General features: G+C 59.1%; 2 protein-coding genes across 3 annotated transcripts; both read right to left on the reverse strand.

The window, feature by feature from the left end:
* Positions 1 to 140: 140 nt before the first annotated feature.
* On the reverse strand, positions 141 to 2,174 carry LOC141916986 (homeodomain-interacting protein kinase 4-like). The gene is made up of 2 exons (XM_074809988.1): positions 646 to 2,174; positions 141 to 287 (listed from the first exon to the last, which is right to left on the reverse strand). Exons 1-2 carry the CDS (start codon positions 2,095 to 2,097, stop codon positions 141 to 143), a joined length of 1,599 nt encoding a protein of 532 aa, XP_074666089.1. The 5' UTR covers positions 2,098 to 2,174.
* A 10,692-nt stretch (positions 2,175 to 12,866) lies between these two features.
* Positions 12,867 to 17,236, reverse strand: LOC141917050 (uncharacterized). 2 transcript variants are annotated; one of them, XM_074810108.1, is made up of 2 exons: positions 15,038 to 17,236; positions 12,867 to 14,747 (listed from the first exon to the last, which is right to left on the reverse strand). In XM_074810108.1, the coding sequence occupies exon 1, from the start codon at positions 16,929 to 16,931 to the stop codon at positions 15,789 to 15,791; it is 1,143 nt and encodes a 380-aa protein (XP_074666209.1). In that variant the 5' UTR covers positions 16,932 to 17,236; the 3' UTR covers positions 12,867 to 14,747; positions 15,038 to 15,788. The 2 variants fall into 2 exon arrangements, with proteins under 2 accessions (XP_074666209.1, XP_074666208.1); XM_074810107.1 differs by having other exon boundaries at positions 12,867 to 14,789.
* Between the last annotated feature and the right edge of the window lie 2,619 nt (positions 17,237 to 19,855).

A 19,855-nucleotide genomic window follows, 5' to 3' on the forward strand; every position in this document is an offset into this window, starting at 1 on the left:
TCCTGGTGCGTCCCTGGCTCCGTTCTTCTCTACTGGCGTGGAGCCGGGTCTTGCTGGTCAGGGTGGCTGAAGGTGAGGAAGAGGAAGGTCTTTGGGGAGCTCTTCTCTGCCAGGGGGTGTGCCAGGGTTGCCACGGTGGCTCAGCAGTGATGTGAGTGTTCCTGGCTCTGTGCCGGGAGGAGTGTGCCAGGTAGAGTGGGGGAGTCCCAGTCTGTCCCCTGGAGCCCATCCTTGGGGACAGGGATGGCACTTGGCGGCTTGGGGTCGCACCACGTCACCGGAGCTTCCTGCGAGGGAGAAGGGTGGGGAGGGGGTGAGCGGCACCCATGGGAGGTGTGCCCACCCCTTGGTGGGGACCTGGGACACACAGGGACTCTGAGCACCCAGGGATTCTGGGCACTCATGACATGGGGCACCAGGGACCCCCCAGCACCCGTGATATGGGGACACCAGGGACCCCCCAGCACCCATGATCTGGGGGCACCAGGGACCCCCCAGCACCCATGATCTGGGGGCACCAGGGACCCCGAGCATCCAGGGCCCCAAAGCACCTGGGGGACACAAAGCCACCCAGCACCCGGTGTCCCAGAGCACCCACGCCCAGGAGCCCCCTGTCCCTGCACAAGGCCCCCCCCATGGCTGTACCTTGGCGTGGGACGAGGTGTTCGCTCTCCCAGGCAGGTTCTGCTCCACGACGCTCCCAACGACCACGTTGCCATCGTGGCGGCCACGCTGTTCCCGGCTGCCGGGGGCCCCCAGCACGATGGAGTTACCGGCAGCGCGCTTTGTCCCGGGATGCCGCTGATGCTGGTAGCGCCGAGTGCCGTGGCGGGTGGGGATGGGGGCTTGGCAGACGTCCTGCGGGCTCGTGCCACTGCCGTACCCTCTTGGCTCAGCCAGGCTGAGCCCATCCATCTGGGTGGTGGCCTCCTGGATGCCGCGTTGGCTGGCGGGGATGAAGGCACCTTCCTCCGTGCCAGGGAAGAGCTGAACCGCGCTGGCATCCTTACGGGATGCCCTCAAGTCCTTGTGGCAGAGCTGGTAATACTGGGTGGCCTCAAAGCTGGACTTCACCTGCTGCAGGGAGATGAAGGGATGCTCGAGGGCAGCGCTGGGCGTGATCCTCTCCTGCGAGTCCCACGTGAGCATCGTCTTGAGCAGCGCCACCATCCCACGCAGGTCACAGTGCTCGGCCAGGGCTTCCTGGCCAGAATCAGACGCCAGGTGAATGTGCACCACCGCCAACTGATCCAGCGAGGAGAAGACGTACCTCCTCCTCTCCACCGGCTTCGCCATCTCCTCACCCGGTGGTTTGAGCTGCCAGGAACCGGTGGGATGTGGCACCCGTTGGAAGAAGGAGCACGTCTTCCAGCCAGCGCAGAGCAACTCACCCCGTGGTAGCCCCAGGGTGGAGCAGATGTAGCGGACCTGGTCGTACTCGTTGATGCCGGGGTAGAGCGGCCAACCCAAGTGAAGCTCAGCCATCACGCAACCCAAAGACCAGACGTCTACCTTCTCGCAGAAGGGCAACCCCAACAAGATCTCTGGTGCCCGGTAGAAGCGGGTTTGGATGTAGGGTTGCTTGATGTGGCAGGCCTCGGTGAGGATGCAGGCTGAGCCAAAGTCGACGAGTTTGACGTGGAAGGGATAGCGTGCGTGGTCCACCAGCATGATGTTCTCTGGCTTGAGGTCAGCGTGGATGATGGAGAGCTCCTTCAGCTTGAGCAGCGCCGCCAGCAGCTGCACTGTGACGGTACGGATGTGCCGGACGGGCGACGGCAAGAAGTTGTTCTTCTTTTGGAAGTCCCGGAGGTTTTGCTCCAGCAGCTCAAAGACCAGGTAGGTACAGGCACCGTCAGCGAAGGACTCGAGGAAACGGACGATGTGCGACTCCTCAGTGTCCACCCCCCGCAAGGCCTGCAGCAGCTTCAGCTCATTCTTCACCACCCGGCCATGGTAGCGTTTCTTCTTCAGGATCTTGATGGCCACCATCTCCCCCGTGCTCCTCCGCCGGCCCTGGGCCACCTCCCCGAAGGTCCCCTTCCCCACCGTGGCCACCAGGTCGTAGCATTCAGCACCCACCACCAGCGTCCCCATGGTGAGTCAGCTCCTCGCCAGGGGCTTGTGAGCCCCCACTCTGCACCCACCAGGGGCTTGTGGCACCCAGACACCTCAACCTGTCCCCCAACAATGCTGCTGGTTCTGGCGTTGCCGTGACAACACCTTTTGTTGCGTCATCACTGGCCACTGGTTGAATTCAGGGTCCCCAGGGGAGAGCTCAACGCTGGGCAACCGAATCTTGCCCTCCTTGGGTTGGGTGATGGGGGGCTCTGATGTGCACCCGCCCGGGGAGAAACAGACCCTGGGCACCCAGCGCCATCGCCGGGTCTTCTTCGCCGTTGACATGGGGATGGGTGTCCACCACCCGGTTGTCTTCTTTCTCCTTTGGCTTCACCAACACCAACACCGCCTTCTTCATGCCACCCATCCTCATCCTCCCCTCCCCTTCCAACCTGCTCCTGGCAAAACCTGTGCCGAATTTTGGCAATTTGACCCTAGAGCGGTGTCCTGGTGCTGTATCCTTCCCGGTGGTCTCCTCCATCTCGTCCATCCCCGACGGCACCAACTTCAACGCCGACACCTTCAACGCCGACACGCTGCTGGGTTTTGGTATCTTCCAGCTGACGGGATCCTCTGGTTGTTTTACTGGCACGGTGAAACCCACGGTGGGGACGGTGAACCAGGGGGTCAACGGTTGCGCCCCCCCATCACCCGTTGTCCCCCGGATGCTTCAACGGGATCGTGCTGGGAGACTCCGGCATCTTCCTTCCTGCCGTGCCAGTGCTCAAGCTCTCGGCGCTTGCCCCACGTCTCATCATTTTAGGGTCCCCCCCGATGCGGATATCGGGGCTGGATCCCCCAGATTTTGGCCACTTCACCCCCCCGCCCAGCTCTGGCCCAGCAGGGAGTTTAGGCAACAATGGCACATGTTGGCTGCCCGTCGCTGGCAGTGTGATGCCCACCCGCGGTACTCAAAGCCGGGGGGTCCCAGGGGACCCCGGTTCTTCCGACCTCCCGTCGTCCCCCCCCAACCCCCTGATTCCCAACCGTGGCAGCTTCATCACTGGGCCGGCATCCTGGGGACCCTCCTCACCACCAGCACCCTTGTCCTCATTCTTGACACCGAAAGGCGCCAGGGATAATTTGGGGACCTTCAGCTTGACCCCGTCACCAGCGGCACCGACCGTCCCCAAGGCCAGGTCTAAGGCCGCTGCGGGACCAGTGACGGCAAGGCCGGGCGGCGCTGGCGTGGCTGTGCCGTGGGCCGCCGGGGGATACCCGTGGCCACTGCCGCCCGTTTTGAGCTTCGCAAGGGACAGCCCGAACCGTGGCAGGGTGAATTTGGGGGGTTTGGGTTTGGCGCCGGTTGCCGGCACGTCCCCCGTGAGCCGCACTGGGGGTGTGATTTCCACTGCCGGCAGCGGTGCCGCGGGCTCCAGCTCCAGGCTGAGCTTTGGGAGCCCTTTGGCAAACCTGGCCACCGCGTCTGGTGTCACCGCGGCATCCCCCTCACGTGGCGCTTCCGCAGCACCGGCTGCCGCTGGCAGCGCCAAACCCACCGTACTGGGTCTGGCTGAGCCGGAGCTGGTTTTGCCCTTGAAGTGCTCCGGCTTGGACAACCGGCCCAAGGCAGAGCTGAGCTGTAGGTGACTCCTGTATATCCGCTAACTGATAACCCTTGTGCCAGCAGGTGTTATACTGAGTTATAACCAACCACCCATCTGATGGAAAAGGTGCAAGTGTTGAAGCCTGAGCAACAGGCCCTGAGCCAAAGCTGCTGACTCAGTATGTAATCATTAGTGAGATGTGTATGGAGGATGGAGCTGGCGTGGATGTATCTTTCCCTTCCTTTGAACAGAATAACAGAGTCACGGAGACAGGTGCCTGTCCTCGAGGCCCGATGTGAGACCCTGCACGTGATCCGATCAGATAAGCAGAGAAATTCCCTTAGTTTCTTCCTTGGGCCCTGGCCAGGCTCTGGGGGAACCTGATGTGAGACTGAAACCAGATGTTTCCCTCAAAACCGAGGTGCCAGCTATTGTGCCTTGCTGGTTTTTGGGTCCCTAAGGCCGGACCCGCTCACAGCCGCTTTGGGTGCCTCAGCTACGGGTGGACGCCCCGCGTAGGATTTCCCACTCGCCGGGACAGGCTCCCCAAATCCTCGCTGCACCCGGGGCTGCCCAGCGCCTGCGGGTCTGGGTGATGGGAACGGGTGCGAGTGGGGACGGATCTTCCTTAATCACTGTTCTCCTTCTCGGGCAGGAACGGTTTGATGCGTTACCCTGTGTTTCCCTGTTTGTTTGAGGGCACTATTCTGCCTTTTCTTACTGCACGTTGTCTGTATTACTCTGTTACGTTATTTAGTTATCACTAGTGAAATACGCCTGCTCTTTTCACTCTGGTGTCCGAGTTTCATTGATATCCCTGATCAGCAAAACACCCCTCTATCAGCCCCCATGGTGCTGTGTTTGATGTTGGAGCTGGCAGGGTGTTGATAGCACACTGGTGCTGTGGCTACTGCTGAGTGGTGCTCACACAGCACCAAGGCTCTTTCCGACATTTCCCCCCCCCAGTGGGACGGGGTGGGCAAGACCTTGGGAGGGGACACAACCAGGACAGCTGACCCCAACTGACCAAAGGGCTGTTCCAGACCATCTGACGTCTGCTCGAGGATAAACTGGGGAAAAGGAGGCCGGGGGGGTGTCACCCTTGGTCCTCCGAGGCAACCCCTCCGCGTATGGGAGCCCTGCTTCCTGAGAAGGCCCGACATCGCTGTTCATGGGAAGTAGAGAATAAATCTGTTTGCTTTTTTTTGCTTCCGCGCGCGGACCTTTGCTTCGCTTTGCTTATATTAAACTGCTGTTGTTTTACCCACAAGGGTTGGGTTTTTTTTTTCTCTATCTTATTTTCTTTCCCCTCTTTGCCCTGTTGAGGAAAAAAGGGGAAGGGGGGGGAAGTGATAGAGCGACTTGGTGGGTACCTGGCATTTAGCCAAGGTCAAACCACCACACCCCCCCTGCTCCCCCTGCCCCCCCCCCCAGTGCCCCTGCCCCCCCCCCGCTCCCTCTGCCCCGCTCCTGGTGCCCCTGTGTCCTCCTGGTTCTCCTGTGTGTCCCCCCCAGTCCCCCTGTGTCTCCCCTGTCCCTCCCCCGCTCCCCCTGTGTCCCCTCCCTCCGTCCCCTCTCACTGTGCGCTGCCCTCGGACCCCCCCCTCTCCTGTTGTGCTTTGCTGAGGACCCCTGGGGGAAGGGTCGGGGTTTGGGGGGGGGGGGGGCTGTGGGGATTCGGGGGGGGTCTGGGGGACCAGGGGTGTCCTCCTGGTGCTCAACACCCAGGACAAGGAGTTCTGGGGAGGTTCTGGAGGGGTCTGGGGGGGTTCAGGGGGGTCTGTGAGGGTCCTGGGAGGGCAGAGGGGGTCCTGGGAGGGTTTGGAGGGGTTCTGGGGGCTTCAGGGGGTTCCTGGGTGTGTCTGGGGGGGTTATGGGGGACCAGGGAGCTCTCCTGGTGCTCAAGACCCAGCACAGGGGGTCCTGGGGAGCTCGGGGGGGTCTGGGGGGGTTCAGGGGGAGTCCTGGGGAGGTCTGGGTGTCCGGGGGGGTCCTGAGGGGTTTGGGGGTGTCCTGGGGGGTCCGGGGGTGTGTGGGGCAGGGAGACCTCAGCCCCCAGTACAGAGGGGTCCTGGGGGGCCATGAGTGAGCAGTGGCGCTGGGCCCACCCAGTAGGGGGGTCCTGGGGGAGCGGTGGTGCAGGGAAGTTGCTCCACGTGTACTTGAGATCTTGGACCTGCTGCTGTGCAGGGCCCTGTGAAATGAGACATTTAGTTTTGCCGTCAGACATCGCTCAGCTGTGACTGGCGCTGATTTGTTCCGTGTTTCCCCTGTATTTTCCTGCCTGGGGAGGGAAACTCTTTGTTCCCGACGCCCCCAGCGGGTTTCAGAATCGCCCTGAGCGGGCGGCGGGTGCTGCTGCGGGGGCTGGGGGGGGCCCTGCCCGTCCTGCCGGGGCTCTGCCTGGCCCTGGGGCTGGGGGCCCTGGCCACCGGGCTACTGCTGCACCTGGCCCTGGGCCCCGTGGTGAGTGCCCGGGACACGCGTGTGTGTGTGTGCAGGTGGGACACGCGTGTGTGTCACGTGTGCTGCTTGTGTCGTGCATGCCGTGTGTGTCACGTGTGCGTCGCATGTGCCGTGCTCTGCCGCCTGTTCCGTGCCACGTGTGCCACACCCTGTGCCGCAGCGTGTCACGCGTGCCTTGCGTGTCATGCGTGTCACATGTCGTGTGTGCCGCATGGGCCACGTGCGTCACGTGTGCCGTGTGTGTCATGTGTCCATCGCGTGTGCCGTGCTCTGCCGCCTGTTCCGTGCCGCGTGGGCCTCGCCGTGTGCCGTAGCGTGTCACGCGTGTCGTCCGTGCCGTCTGTGGTGCCACTCAGTGGGGGGGTGGCCGCCTGCTGCCCCCCCTGAGCCGTGTGTCATGTGTGTCCTCCCCCCCCCAGGTGCCGTCCATGCTGTGGGCGCAGGGCGGGTGCCCCTGGGTGCTGCTGGGGGTGCAGAGCGCTGGGCTGCTGGGGGGATGCTGCTGCTGCTGGCGCTCTGCGAGGAGGGTGTCCTGGGGTGAGACCGGCACCCCCAGCACCCCCCAACACCCCCCAGCACCCAGCAACACCCACCGACACCCACCGACACCCACCGACACCCAGCATCACCTCGGCATTGCCCAGCACCACCCGGCACCGCACCACAAGATGCCAACAATACCCCAACAACACCCCAACACTGCGGCATCACCCAAGAGCACCCAGCACTGCCCCAACACCGCACCCCAACACCCCAATGTTGCCCAGCACCACTCCCCAACACCCCAACACACCCCCCCAGACTAAACCCCCCCAGTTCCCTCAGCCGCTCCCCATCAGACCTGTGCTCCAGACCCTGCACCAGCTCCGTTGCCCTTCTCTGGACACGCTCGAGTCATTCAATGGCCTTTTTGGGGTGAGGGGCCCAAAACTGAACCCAGTAATCGAGGTGCGGCCTCAGCAGTGCCGAGCACAGGGGTGAGATCCCTTCCCTGTCCCTGCTGGCCACGCTATTGCTGATACAAGCCAGGATGATGCCATTGGCCTTTTTGGCCACCTGGGCACACTGCTGGCTCGTTATCCATCAATCACCCCCCAGGTCCCTCTCTGACTGGCAGCTCTCCAGCCACTCCTCCCCCAGCCTGTAGCCCTGCTGGGGGTTGTTGTGGCCCAAGGGCAGCACCCGGCATTTGGCCTTAGTGAAACTCCTCCCGTTGGGCTCAGCCCATCGCTCCAGCCTGGCCAGGTCTCTCTGCAGAGCCTCCCTACCCTCGAGAGATCAACACTCCCACCCAACTGGGTGTCATCTGCAAACTGACTGAGGGGGCACTCGATCCCCTCGTCCAGACCATCGATAAAGATGTTAAACAGGAGTGGCCCCAAAACCCAGCCCTGGGGGACACCACTCGTGACCGGCCGCCAACCGGATTTAACTCCGTTCCCCACCACTCTTTGGAAACGGTGTCAAAGGCCTCACTGAAGTCAAGGTAGACAACACCCACAGCCTTTCCCCCACCCAATGAGCAGGTCGCCCTGTCGTAGAAGGAGATCAGGTTTGTCAGGCAGGACCTGCCTTTCCTAAACCCGCTCACTGGGCCTGATCCCCTGGTTGTCCATTATGTGACTTTCAATGGCACCCGAGATGACCTGCTCCATGACCTTCCCTGGCACCGAGGTCACACTGACAGCTCTATAGTTTCCTGGATCCTCCTTCCTGCCTCTCTTGTAGATGGGTGTCACATTTGCCACCCTCCAGTCCAATGGGACCTCCCCAGTCAGCCATGACTTCAGGTAAATCATGGACAGCGGCTTGGCGAGCACGTCTGCCAACTCCCTCAGCACCCTTGGGTGTAACCCATCCGGTCCCACAGACCTGTGTGCAGCCAAGTGGTGCAGCAGGTCTCTGACCACCTCCTCTTCAACTGTGCTGGCCTCAGGCTGCTTCCCCTCCCCATCTCCCAGCTCACGAGGCCGGGTGTCCAGGGAACAGCCAGTTCCAGGGCTAAAGACTGAGGCAAAGGAGGCGTTGAGCTCCTCAGCCTTCTCCTCATCCTTAGTGACCACGTTTCCCTCTGCATCCAGTAGGGGAGGGAGATTTTCTCGAATCCTCCTCTTGCTGTTGATGAATTCACAGAAAGATTTTTTGTTATCCTTAACAGCTGCAGCCAAGCTGAGCTCTAGCTGCGCTTTGCCTCTCCTAACGCTCTCCCTGCATCACTTCCCTACAACTTTATAGTCTTCATGAGCGACCTGCCCCTCTTCCAAAGGCGGTAGATTCTCCTTTTGTTCTGGAGATGCAGCCAAAGGTCCCTGTTCAGCCAGGCCGCTCTCCTTCCCCGCCTGCTTGTTTTCCGGCACACGGGAACAGCCCGCTCCTGTGCCTTTACGACTTCGCTCTTGAAGTGTGACCAGCCTGTGTGGCAGTGCCCCCCCCAGTGAAAGCAGCTGCTTGGCTGCTGGAGTGCAGCAGCTCCTGACGGCCTTTGCTCTCGGGGTCTCACGGCAGTTGGGGCCTTTGGCCAACGGGAGCCACCATTGCCCACAGGGCAGATTCACCCGGGTGTCAGCGGAGGCCCCTGGGAGCCATTTGGAGCCCGTCCCCTGCGGCAGCAGCTGCGGTCGAGGCCTCTCCCCTGGGGTGGGGACGCTGCCCGAGGAAACTCCTCGAGGGGCCTTGGGTGGGGACGCTGCCCTGAGCAGGTCCTCGAGGGTGAGAGCCCTCGCGTGTTGGGTGAGGGACGGAGCCTTTTGGGTTGTCACGAAACCCTGGGGAGTTGTTCTGTCTCCTCTCACAGGCATTCGAACCTGGCATTGGCGGAGAGCTAGCTAACTGTGTTAATAACGATTTTTTTAATTTTTTGGTGCTTGGCTGTTTATTTGAGAGCCTCCGTAACAGCTCAGGCTTCAACACTTGCACCTTTTCCATCAGATGGGTGATTGGTTATAACTCAGTATAACACCTGCTGGCACAAGGGTTATCAGTTATCGGGGATGGAGGGGTCCCAAGGGATTGGGGGGGGGTCTCAGGGGGATGGGGGGGTCCCAAGGGAATCGAGGTGCCAGGGGGATGGGGGACCAGGTGGGTGTCCCCAGGGACCCCCAGGACCACCCCAGATCCCCGCCACCCCCAGACACCCTCTGACCCCCCAAGGACCCTCTGAATGCCCTCAGGAACTCCCTGGACATCCCCTGAACCCCCCAGGGACCCCCGAGACCCCCCCAGAGACCTCCTAGAACTATCCCAGGGAGCCTTTGGATGTCCCTGGGACCATCCTGGACCGCCCAGTTCCCCCCAAAGACCCCTCAGGACTCCCCCAGGGGCCTCCAGAACCCGAGGTGATGGGGGTGTGGTGACAGGAGTGCCAGGCTGTGGGGTGACACCCCCCCCTCCATGTGTGTCCCCCCGCTCCAGTCCTTCCTCTACCTCACCTGGTACATGGCCATGTCCCTCCTGGGCCACTACAACAACTTCTTCTTCGCCTCCCACCTCCTGGACATCGCCATGGGGGTGAAGACCCTACACACCATCCTCTCCTCCGTCACCCACAACGGCAAACAGGTGTGGGGGGGTGGGTGGGGGTCCCCTGACGCTGTCCCTGTCCCCTGTTGTTAGGTGTTGGAAATTAGTGATTGGAAATTGGGTATGGGAAGTGTGAGGAAGGCAAAAGAGCAAAACAGTGAGAAATTCCCAGCAGTGAGACGTTTTCCTTGACAGCGAGTGCCCAGAATAAACACAGGACGGGGGGGTTGGGGGGGATGGTCCAGTGATTTGTGGTTGGTGTGGCGCCAAGGAGGAATGCGAAGCGAGGTGCAGGCCGTGCGGTCCCATCCTTTCGCTCAAGGGCAGATTTATCTCCTGTTCTGCTCGGTTCCCTCGAAATAGGATTTTTTGTAGCAACCCGCCAGCTCTGTGCCTCATCCTCCCTTCTTCCCACACAAGCTGCACCCGCCGTACCAAGCCGACCCTGCTTCCCGTCCTCTCTCTTTTCCCCACAAAAACCCGCCGTGCCCCTTGGCACCACGAAGCTAATTCTGTTATTAATGATAGAATAACGATTTGACTCCAGTCCCCCCGCTCACCGCGCCTACTACAGTAAATAGTACCCCAAGTCTGTACCTGCCTGGGAGGGACGATAATCCGACCCCAAACCGGAGGGACAGACGGACGGGTTTGTGCTCTCCCCCCCCAGAGGGGACGCGCTTTGGTAAGATCCCCTGGGCCACCCGAGTGTGTCCCCGGGACTGTGTGTGTGTGATTGCCATCGGTTTGGTTTGCTTTCTCTTTTTGTGTGTCGTGCTCTAGAGCCAACCTGCGGTTTGTGCATTTATCGCAGGCAATCTTCAAGAATCTGTAGATGTTGCCTGAAAATAAACCGTCCTGTTGGTGAACCTGACGGTTTCTCCCGAGTGCCTGCTCGGGCCGGGTCAGACTTACAGTCACGGGCCCAGCTGGTGTATTAATCCCAACAGAATGTAATACCTATGAAGGGGTAAGTCCAGCCGCCCCTCGCCCCTCTGACCGCTGAGGGCCGGCTAGAACCCAAGGGGATTTATCTCTCACCAAATTCATCTCCTACCCTAAACGCAACACCGGTGATGGGGGACCCCCCTGTTAAACGGGGGACCCCCCGGCCCTACCTGGAGGGGGTGTTGGGGTTGTTGGGGTCCCAGGCGCCGCTCTGGGCGGGCGTGCGGCTGCCTGCCAGGGGCACCCAGAGGCTCCGTCAGGCTCCCCTGAGCCCCCTTTGGCTGGGGGGACCCCCAAGAGCCCCCCCTTTGGCTGGGGGACGCCTCCCCAAGCCCCCCTTTGGCTGAGGGGACCCCTCTGAGCCCCCCCTTCTCTGTGTTCTACTTCAGCTCTGTCACCTCTGTGTCCCCCAAAGTGCCATCTCAGCCTGGTCCATCCCCCTTCAAGTCACCCCAGTGTCCCCTCTGTGTCCCCCCAACCCCTGTCCCCTCTGTCCCTGGGATCCTCCCCGTCCCTGTGTCACCCCAAACCCCTCCATGTCCCCCCAAGATCCCACTTCATCCCCCCAGGATCCCCCTAATCCTCGTTCCCTCCATCCCACCGTGTCCCCCCAACGTCCCACCTCATCCCGGTCCATCCCCCTAGGCCACCCCAATGTCCCCTCTGTGTCCCCCCAACCCCTGTCCCCCCCATCCCTGTGTCACCCCAATTGTCAACCTTTGGTGTCCTATACACGGGAGTGGGGATTTTTCATGCAATCCGATTTTTGGTTTTGAGTGTTTTACTTGTAAAAATCACGTTGGGGTTGTGTTTGGAGGTGATTTTGACTGTGAAAACTGTAGGAGGTGGTCAGGTTGGGATAGGGCAGAGCGCTCGGGAGAGCTCAGACAGGCGTTCTGTGGGAATTTAGTGTAAAAAATCAGTAAAATCCTTGAATTGGGCTGGGACAAGCGAACATCCATTAGGAAGGAGCACGCCCTAGTGCTCACCCGCTGCGGCACCGGGGCAGCCTGTTCGTGCTGGGGCCGAGTGCTGTAAGTAAAGTATCTCTCCTCTAGCAGGAGAAGTAATTTTGTGTTAATTGTTGTCTCGAATTCAGGTGCACACGCTGCGCCGCGGGGAGAGCACACCTCTGCACCATCTGCCTGAGGGGGATGTTGTCAGCTTCATCGGGTGGTGTGTTAAGGTAAAGTAGAGGGATGGGAAGCGGCCGGAGTGGGGGAACAGTCAAATGAGACCCCGCTGGTGCTCTAGGGACAGGATTGGGAGTTTTAACTCGTATTGATTGGGAAATAATAATGAACAAACTCGCTGCAGTAACCAGTGACCTGAACAAAATACAGTATCCTCTAAAATCCTCCCTCCTAACTCTGGGCAACAATCAGTGGCTCATGGCAAGTGCATTTCCACAAGGGGAGAACCTTCATGAAAAGGATAACGAGGTAATCGTAGATGCATTAGACACGATTCAAAGTAACGTTTCGACAGCCCTCAGTTGTGTCCAAGCTCAGTTATGGATACAGCCAACAGCAGCTGCAGTCATCAGGGAAGGTGAGGACGGAACCCAAAGGTAATATGGGATAATGCAGCAGAATTTGAAAGAAGATTTCAATCATGGGGGCACTTAGTTAATTTTACCTTTGACCCCCTTAAGAACACAGCCACAGCTTCTGTATTAACGATATATCGAGCTCGGGTACATAAAATAGATCCGATTGTGGCATTGGGATTGAATCATCACGGAGCTGTGATGTATCCCTCAGAGCACAGGGTATGGGCTATAAAAAATAAGAAGAAATGGCAAACTATTGATGTTGAGGCCTGTACTGTGCGAGACCAGCAGGGATTCGTTTGTGAAGATGACACCACCAAAGCTCATGACATTTGTCTGGACACTGAACAAAACGTCTGCCAATTCGAGATTCACCCCAGTGGAACCCCAGAGACTGTTATAACTTACGTGGGGGTGGGATGTGTTTGTTTAAGAACCCTGTGTGACTTTGTACAAGTAGATGACCTTACAATAGACACAAGTAATCATTCCAACAGCTGTATCTGCAATTTCGTTAGTCTTACAGGGTGTGATCTCAGTTGTACTGCTCCTGTCACAACCATCTAATTATAAATTAGTTCAAGACTGGCAGCCCACCCTACTGGAATGGATCTGACCCTAGTGAGAAAACTTTTGCATCACGAAAATTTAAAGAGATTGATGAACCAGGTCCAAGAAAGAGGACAGAAGACTTTAATTACTGTCCAGCATGCTACAGAGAGAACACACCAAGTCATGAAACGAGTGAAGTCAGAGGGAGAACACTGTTGGTGGGATGTGTTTGCAGGCTATTCCCCATCAGCTTCCAAAATCTTAAATATACTGACTCACCCGATACCGATATTGCTAATAATCCCGACAATGTTAACGACGGTGAATCTTCTCTTTTGGTGTGAATTGAAGAACCTAACAAAACAGATATGGGCCTTACGGACAGTAATAAAATATAGTGAAACCCTTTTGACTGCAAAAGAATTTGCTGAGGGAAAAGAAAAGGGGGAATTGGTACAGAGAAATGATTACTTGTTTTGAGACTTATTTACTTACAGAAAACTGCTTAGCAACTTATTTACTTACTCACAGCAACTTATAGTATTAATTTTTGAATATTGCTAAGAATCCTGCTGGCCCAGACTGTTCTGTGGGGTTTTACCAAGGACTGCTGTGTCCATCAAAACAAAGCCGTTTGCTGTGAAAATCTACCAAGAGCTGCAGCGTTCAGCAAAATACCTTGGTTTTGTCCTTGGGAAGCAGGTGTGCTCCAACGAGTTGGGCCTCGGTAACTGTCCAGGTTCAGGCAGGACAGGGTTAAGTTTCCCCAGCAGCGGGGGGAAGCTCTAGCCGGGTTATTCCACACCGTGCTGACGTCACCTCCGGGCGCCCAAGCGCGGCAGCGCGGGAGAGTCGGTGAGCGCGTGGGTTGTGCCATCGCTCTGCTCTCCCTGCTGTATCGGTACACACCTGCTCTGTTCATCGGTATCGCTGTTACTGTTATTGTTGCTGTTTGCTGTGTCGCTGTTGCTCTGTTGTATTAAACCTCTCCTTATCTCAGCCCCGGGGTTTGTATTTCGCTCCCTCTGTGGGGGAGGGGCAGCGGCCGCGTGGTCTCAGACCCCGACAGGACCTAAAGCACCTCACTCCCCCACAGAACTGTAGAGCCAGCGCTGGTGACTTACTGTGGTCTCAACAAACGAGGCATTTCATCCACATTCTTCTCCACAGGAGAGTGAGTTAAAACTTTCAGACCTCAAACCTACTAATGACTTTTTGAGATGTGTTTTATTCATTAACGGTGAGGTTGGTGACTGTACTAGACCGTGGATAAAAGACGCATCGAAACATCAAGACGCAGCTCATCAGATGTGGCCTGAGGTTTGTGACCGGTGCCACTGCTGGGCCCTGCTGCCCAGCGGCACTGAGGCTCTTCTCTGCTGGCACAGCATTTCACCCAGAGCCAGGTGCTCTGCGGTGGAAGTTTTGTTCTCTTACTGCCTGACTAATGCAGGTTGTGTTGTGTTCTCTGTAGCCCTTCTTTCCTGAGCAAGGTCTCTCAGCTCTCCTGTAGGAGACAGGTACAACTCAGACCAAGTGCCCACATTTCAGATGTGCTGTCACCTCCAGGGCTCTGCTGGCAGGGGGAGGATGAGAACGGGCGTGTTCTCACGGTGAGACCCAGTGCTCTGGGCTGCGGCGTCTGACATCTGCTGAGTGCCGCCCGCTGCCAGGAGTCCTTCCCGAGGAGGGCAGCAGGGCTTGCAGAGCACACGGCGTCAGAGGGTCAGCCATCACAGCCGTGTCCCTCTTCAGTTGGGGTGTAGGTTTTTGCCATCTTGCTTCACAGGAGTCATTCTGCGGCACAGTCTTGGGATGTAGTTTGTCCTACTGAATCAACAGGCAGAGTCATGAGTTTTAAAGCTCAGCAGACCCCAACACGTGTCATTCCTTACGCCTTTGCTTTCCAGAGTTGTGTTCTGATGAGCCTGGGGCCCACGGAATAGAGGTGGAGATGGTGTGTCAGGCAGACGTGCACCTTGAGCGACCACCCTCTTTGCTCTGCAGCCTGGCAGAAGGAGGAGGAGCCGTGGCCAGGCAAGCTGAAGGAGGAGAGGTATGAGGCAAAGCCAGGCTCACAAACCCTGTAGCAAAACAACCCATATCTGCAGTTTCTGGGGCAAAACAGAGGCGGCAGACTGCTTTCTTTGAAGCAGCTGTGCTCTGGGACTTTGCGTTGTTAGATGGCTCATCAAGAGGACAAGCCTGAGAGCAAGCTTCTTCTGCACCTCGTACAGTTGTGAGTCAAGCAGTTAGCTTAGCCGTGTTCGTGATGGCAACACCCTAAACAAATACTTGCAAGGCTCTGAAATTCAAAAAATCATCCTCCTACCTTATAACCTCAGTAGCAGCGCAATGCAGCTGTGATTTCCAAGTAGTCAGTGGATGATGGGAGTAATTCCCCATCAGCAGTAAGCTGGAAAGGGAAACCTATGTTATTCATTGGAACTCAACCTTCTACATTTGTTTTTTCACTCTTGCCTTACAAGGTTATAACAGGAGATCCTGTTTGTTATAACAAACAGGGTAGAAAATAGGAATGCTGGAAAGTGCAGAAAATCCTGGACCGCCTTCCGCTTGCCCCACGGCTAAGTGTCACCTTTATTTGCAGTCCCAGTAAAGCCACGTGTCTGGAGACCAGGGCATGCTGAGGCAGCAGGAGAGGCTTAGTCTGGCTGTTCCCAAGACACTTGCCTTTCCGATTTACCAAAAAGAAAGCTGCTACCTCGAGGAGGAAGTTCCCCTCCGGCCTGTGGGGGTTTTGCTGCTGCCCAGGCTGAATGCACGCCTGCTCTCCAGCACTTTCTCCTGTGAATGCTTTTTGCAGAAGCAGAGGCTGGAGGGACCAGATGCTGCATAGACTCATGTCCTCGGTCGTTGTGGTGTTTGAGTCGTTCTTCCAGGTCAGAGAAGTGGCAGCTGAAGTCTGAGCGTTTGACAGGTGGCATTCTCTTGGCAGGAACCGTGCGAAGGCCGGCAGACACCACCGCTGCAGGCCCAGGAGGAGCCCTCCGCGCCGTCGGCACCGTGGGCATTTGATGAGCAGGGCTTGGCTGAGCTTTTTGACTCGGCCTTGCACATCGCTAGTGAGAGCGACTGTTGTAATTGACCCCACTGAGAGAAGGAAATGGTGCTGCAGGGGCTGGCAGGGAAAAGAGCAAAGCCGGGGCACTGCTGGCGGTGCTGGTGGTGATGATGATGATGACGACGATGATGGCGGTGCCGGCAGTGCTGACAGTTCTGGCGGTTCTGGTGGTGCCGGCGGTGCTGGTAGTTCTGGTGAGGATGATGATGATGGTGGTGCTGGTGATGATGATGGCGATGATGATGATGACGACGATGATGGCGGTGCCGGCGGTGCTGACAGTTCCGGCGGTTCTGGTGGTGCCGGCGGTGCTGGTGGTGCTGGTAGTTCTGGTGAGGATGATGATGATGGTGGTGCTGGTGATGATGATGGCGCTGCTGGAGGTTCTGGCGGTGCTGGAGGTGTTGGCGGTGCTGGCGCCAGTTGGGGTCCCCAGCCCAGGGAGGCCCAGGATGGAGCAGGGTGGTGGTTTAAGCCCAGCCAGCAGCTCAGCCCCACGCAGCTCCTCGCTCACTCCCCGCCACGGGATCGGGGAGAGAATCACAAGAGTAAAAGTGAGAAAACCCCTGGGCTGAGGTAATGACCAAAAGCCACACAGGAGCAAAGTCGGCAGCACCAGAACCACCACCAGCACCTCCACCGGTGTCCGTGTCCCAGCCCCTCTCCACAGCCCCACAGACCTCATCAGCGATGTCACCACCACCAGCAGTGCCACCAGTGCCCCGGCGCCGGGCTGCTGGCCGTGGGGACATTGCGACATCACTGATGAGGTGGCCCCGGCACAAAGGGCCCGAGCCCGGCCCTGCTCTATAAAAGCGGGGTGGGAGCGCAGAGCCCCGACTCCCTGAGGGCCCGGGCAGTGGCCGCCCCTCTGGGCACCGCCAGCACGGCCCAGTGCCGCCGCAGCAGGAGCCGTGGCAGGGGCAGCAGCCGCCGCAGCACCCGCAGCTGCCGCACCCAGTCGCGCTCCACGAGCCGCCGCAGCCGCCACACCCGCAGGACCCTCGGCACCCAGCAGAGCCCGGCCGGGTCCAAGCATCGCCGGTACCGGCGCAGCCGCCCTCGGCGGGGGACACGCAGCTGCTGCTGCTGCTGAGACGCCCCCAGTGTCCTTGAGGGCCCCGGGCACCACCGCCACCATGTTCCTGCCCCGCCGCCGGGCCCCGCTCACCCAATAAAGCTGCAGTGATCACAACATCGATGTTGTAGGGCACAAACCCCCATTTCACCTCGGAGAGATTAAATTCTAGGGTGCAAACTTTTGATTCTACTGTCAAAAGCCGCCTTTTCATGCTCCAAGCCCCTCCGTTTTAGGGCTCTGACTCTCCTTTTTACGGTTCAAACCCTATTTTGGAGTCCAAACCCGCCTTTTTCGGGTGCAAAGCTTCATTTCTAAAGCTCCAAGCCCCTCGTTTTAGGGTCCAAACCCTCATTTCCCTACCCCACGCAGCCATTTTCCCCAGACACCCCCTCCCCTCAGGGCACACACCCCCCTGCCGAAGGCCCCATCTCTCCCGCCGCCCGGCTGCGCACGCTCTGGCCCCTCCCCCATCCACTCCCCCGACCCACCCCCCCGCCGCGTCACAGCCCACCCGCTGCTCTCCGACGTGGCGGGGGGGTCCTACGCGACACGCCCCGAACTCACAGCGACCCCACCGCGCCCCCCACACCCCCCCATCCCCTCCCCCAGCCGCTCCCCCACACTCCTCCCCCTCCCGCTCCTCCCCGCCCCCCCGCTCCTCTCCCCCTCCTCGCGCCCCGACCCCCACTCCCGGCGCTCCCAGCGTGCCTCGCGGCGCTCATTTGCATGTGGGCGGGGACACGCCCCGTTGCCGCCCCCAAACCTGCCGCAAACATTTCCCTGCTGCTCGGCGGGAAACTTTTAGTTTTTGCCCGTTTCTTTGGGCGGGAGCGGCGGCTTAAACGGGGGTGCGGGGTTGGAGGATGTTGGGGACCCCCGGGGCCGGCCCTTGGGGGTCCCGGGGGGTCCCCAAACCTCCCCCCCCCGGGCGGGGGTCAGAGTCTCCTCCGGCAGCCGAGGACGGTGACGAGCAGCAGCACCTCGGTGGCAGCGGGGGGACACGGAGGGGGGGACACACACGCGGGGGTCAGTGGGGTGCGGGGGGGTCACCCCGAAAATAAGCCCCCCGACCCACCTGCAGAGGCTGAAGAGGAGCCAAGGTCAAGACCAGGGCAGCCCCCGCGTGCGCCCCCAGCGCTGCCCCTGTCATTGAAAACAACCCCAAAATAGGGGGGGACCCCAAAAACCCCCAACCCCCACCCCCAATTCCAGCAGCACCCCCGATAAGAAAGGAGGGACCCCCCCGCCGAGTCTCCAGGGTACCCTGGTGTGGCTCCCCCCCATTGCTTTGGGGTGCGTCCCCCCATTTTGGAGTCCCCCCCAATTTGAGGTGTCCCCCCTCTTTTTGGGTTTCAGCTCCCCCCCATTTCAGTGTGTCCCCACCCAATTTCACAGTCTCCCCCCCCATTTTGGGGTCCCTCCAATTTTAGAGGTGGCACTATTTTTGGACCCAATCCTGCCTCATTTTCCTACTCTAAGCCCTCATTTGTAGGGTCCAAAACCTCATTTTTATACTCCAAGCGTTCATTTTTCATAGACAACCCCTCACATTTAGGGCACAAACCCCCATCACAGCTCTCAGAGCTTCACTTGCAGAGCCCAAAGCTTTGACTCGATGGTTAACAGCCCCCTTTTCATCCTCCCAACCCTCCTTTTTCGAGGCCCAACTCTCCTTTTTACAGTACAAACCCTCTTTAGGTGGGGTGAGGTAGATGGGCTGATACCCATGTGCTGAGTTGTTCTGTTGCTCTACGGGGCCTTCAGACGAAGCCCATGGCTCCAGAACACCCACCCTGCTTCAGATCCCTCAGCGCTGGGTCAACCCGACTCTTCAACCCCTCCAGGGATGGGGACTCCCCCCCTGCCCTGGGCAGCCCATTCCAACGCCCAACAACCCCTTCTGCAAAGAAATCCTTCCTAAGAGCCAGTCTGACCCTGCCCTGGCGCAGCTTGAGGCCATTCCCTCTTGTCCTGGCGCTGGGTCCTTGGCTCAAGAGACTCCTCCCCCCTCTCTGCACCCTCCTTTCAGGGAGTTGCAGAGGGCCAGGAGGTCTCCCCTCAGCCTCCTCTTCTCCAGACTAAACCCCCCCAGTTCCCTCAGCTGCTCCTCCTAAGACTTGTTCTCTGGATCCTTCACTAGTTTCGTTCTTCTCTGGCCACATTCCAGCACCTCAATGGCCTTTTTGGGGTGAGGAGCCCCAAAACTGAACCCACTCATCGAGGGGCGGCCGAGCACAGGGGTGAGATCCCTTCCCTGTCCCTGCTGGCCACGCTAGGGCTGATACAAGCCAGGATGATGCCATTGGCCTTTTTGGCCACCTGGGCACAGCGCTGGCTCGTTATCCATCAATCACCCCCCAGGTCCCTCTCTGACTGGCAGCTCTCCAGCCACTCCTCCCCCAGCCTGTAGCCCTGCTGGGGGTTGTTGTGGCCCAGGGGCAGCACCCGGCATTTGGCCTTAGTGAAACTCCTCCCGTTGGGCTCAGCCCATCGCTCCAGCCTGGCCAGGTCTCTCTGCAGAGCCTCCCTACCCTCGAGAGATCAACACTCCCACCCAACTGGGTGTCATCTGCAAACTGACTGAGGGGGCACTCGATCCCCTCGTCCAGACCATCGATAAACATGTTAAACAGGAGTGGCCCCAAAACCCAGCCCTGGGGGACACCACTCGTGACCGGCCGCCAACCGGATTTAACTCCGTTCCCCACCACTCTCTGGGCCCGGCCATCCAGCCAGTTTTTTACCCAGCAAAGCGTGTGATCATCCAAGCCTCGAGCAGCCAGTTTCACCAGAAGAATGTTGTGGGAAACGGTGTCAAAGGCCTTGCTAAAGTCAAGGTAAACTACATCCACAGCCTTTCCCTCATCCAATGAGCAGGTCGCCCTGTCGTAGAAGGAGATCAGGTTTGTCAGGCAGGACCTGCCTTTCCTAAACCCGCTCACTGGGCCTGATCCCCTGGTTGTCCCGCACGTGCTGTGTGATGG

Source organism: Strix aluco, chromosome 33 (assembly GCF_031877795.1).
Source record: "Strix aluco isolate bStrAlu1 chromosome 33, bStrAlu1.hap1, whole genome shotgun sequence".
Lineage (NCBI taxonomy): Eukaryota > Metazoa > Chordata > Aves > Strigiformes > Strigidae > Strix > Strix aluco.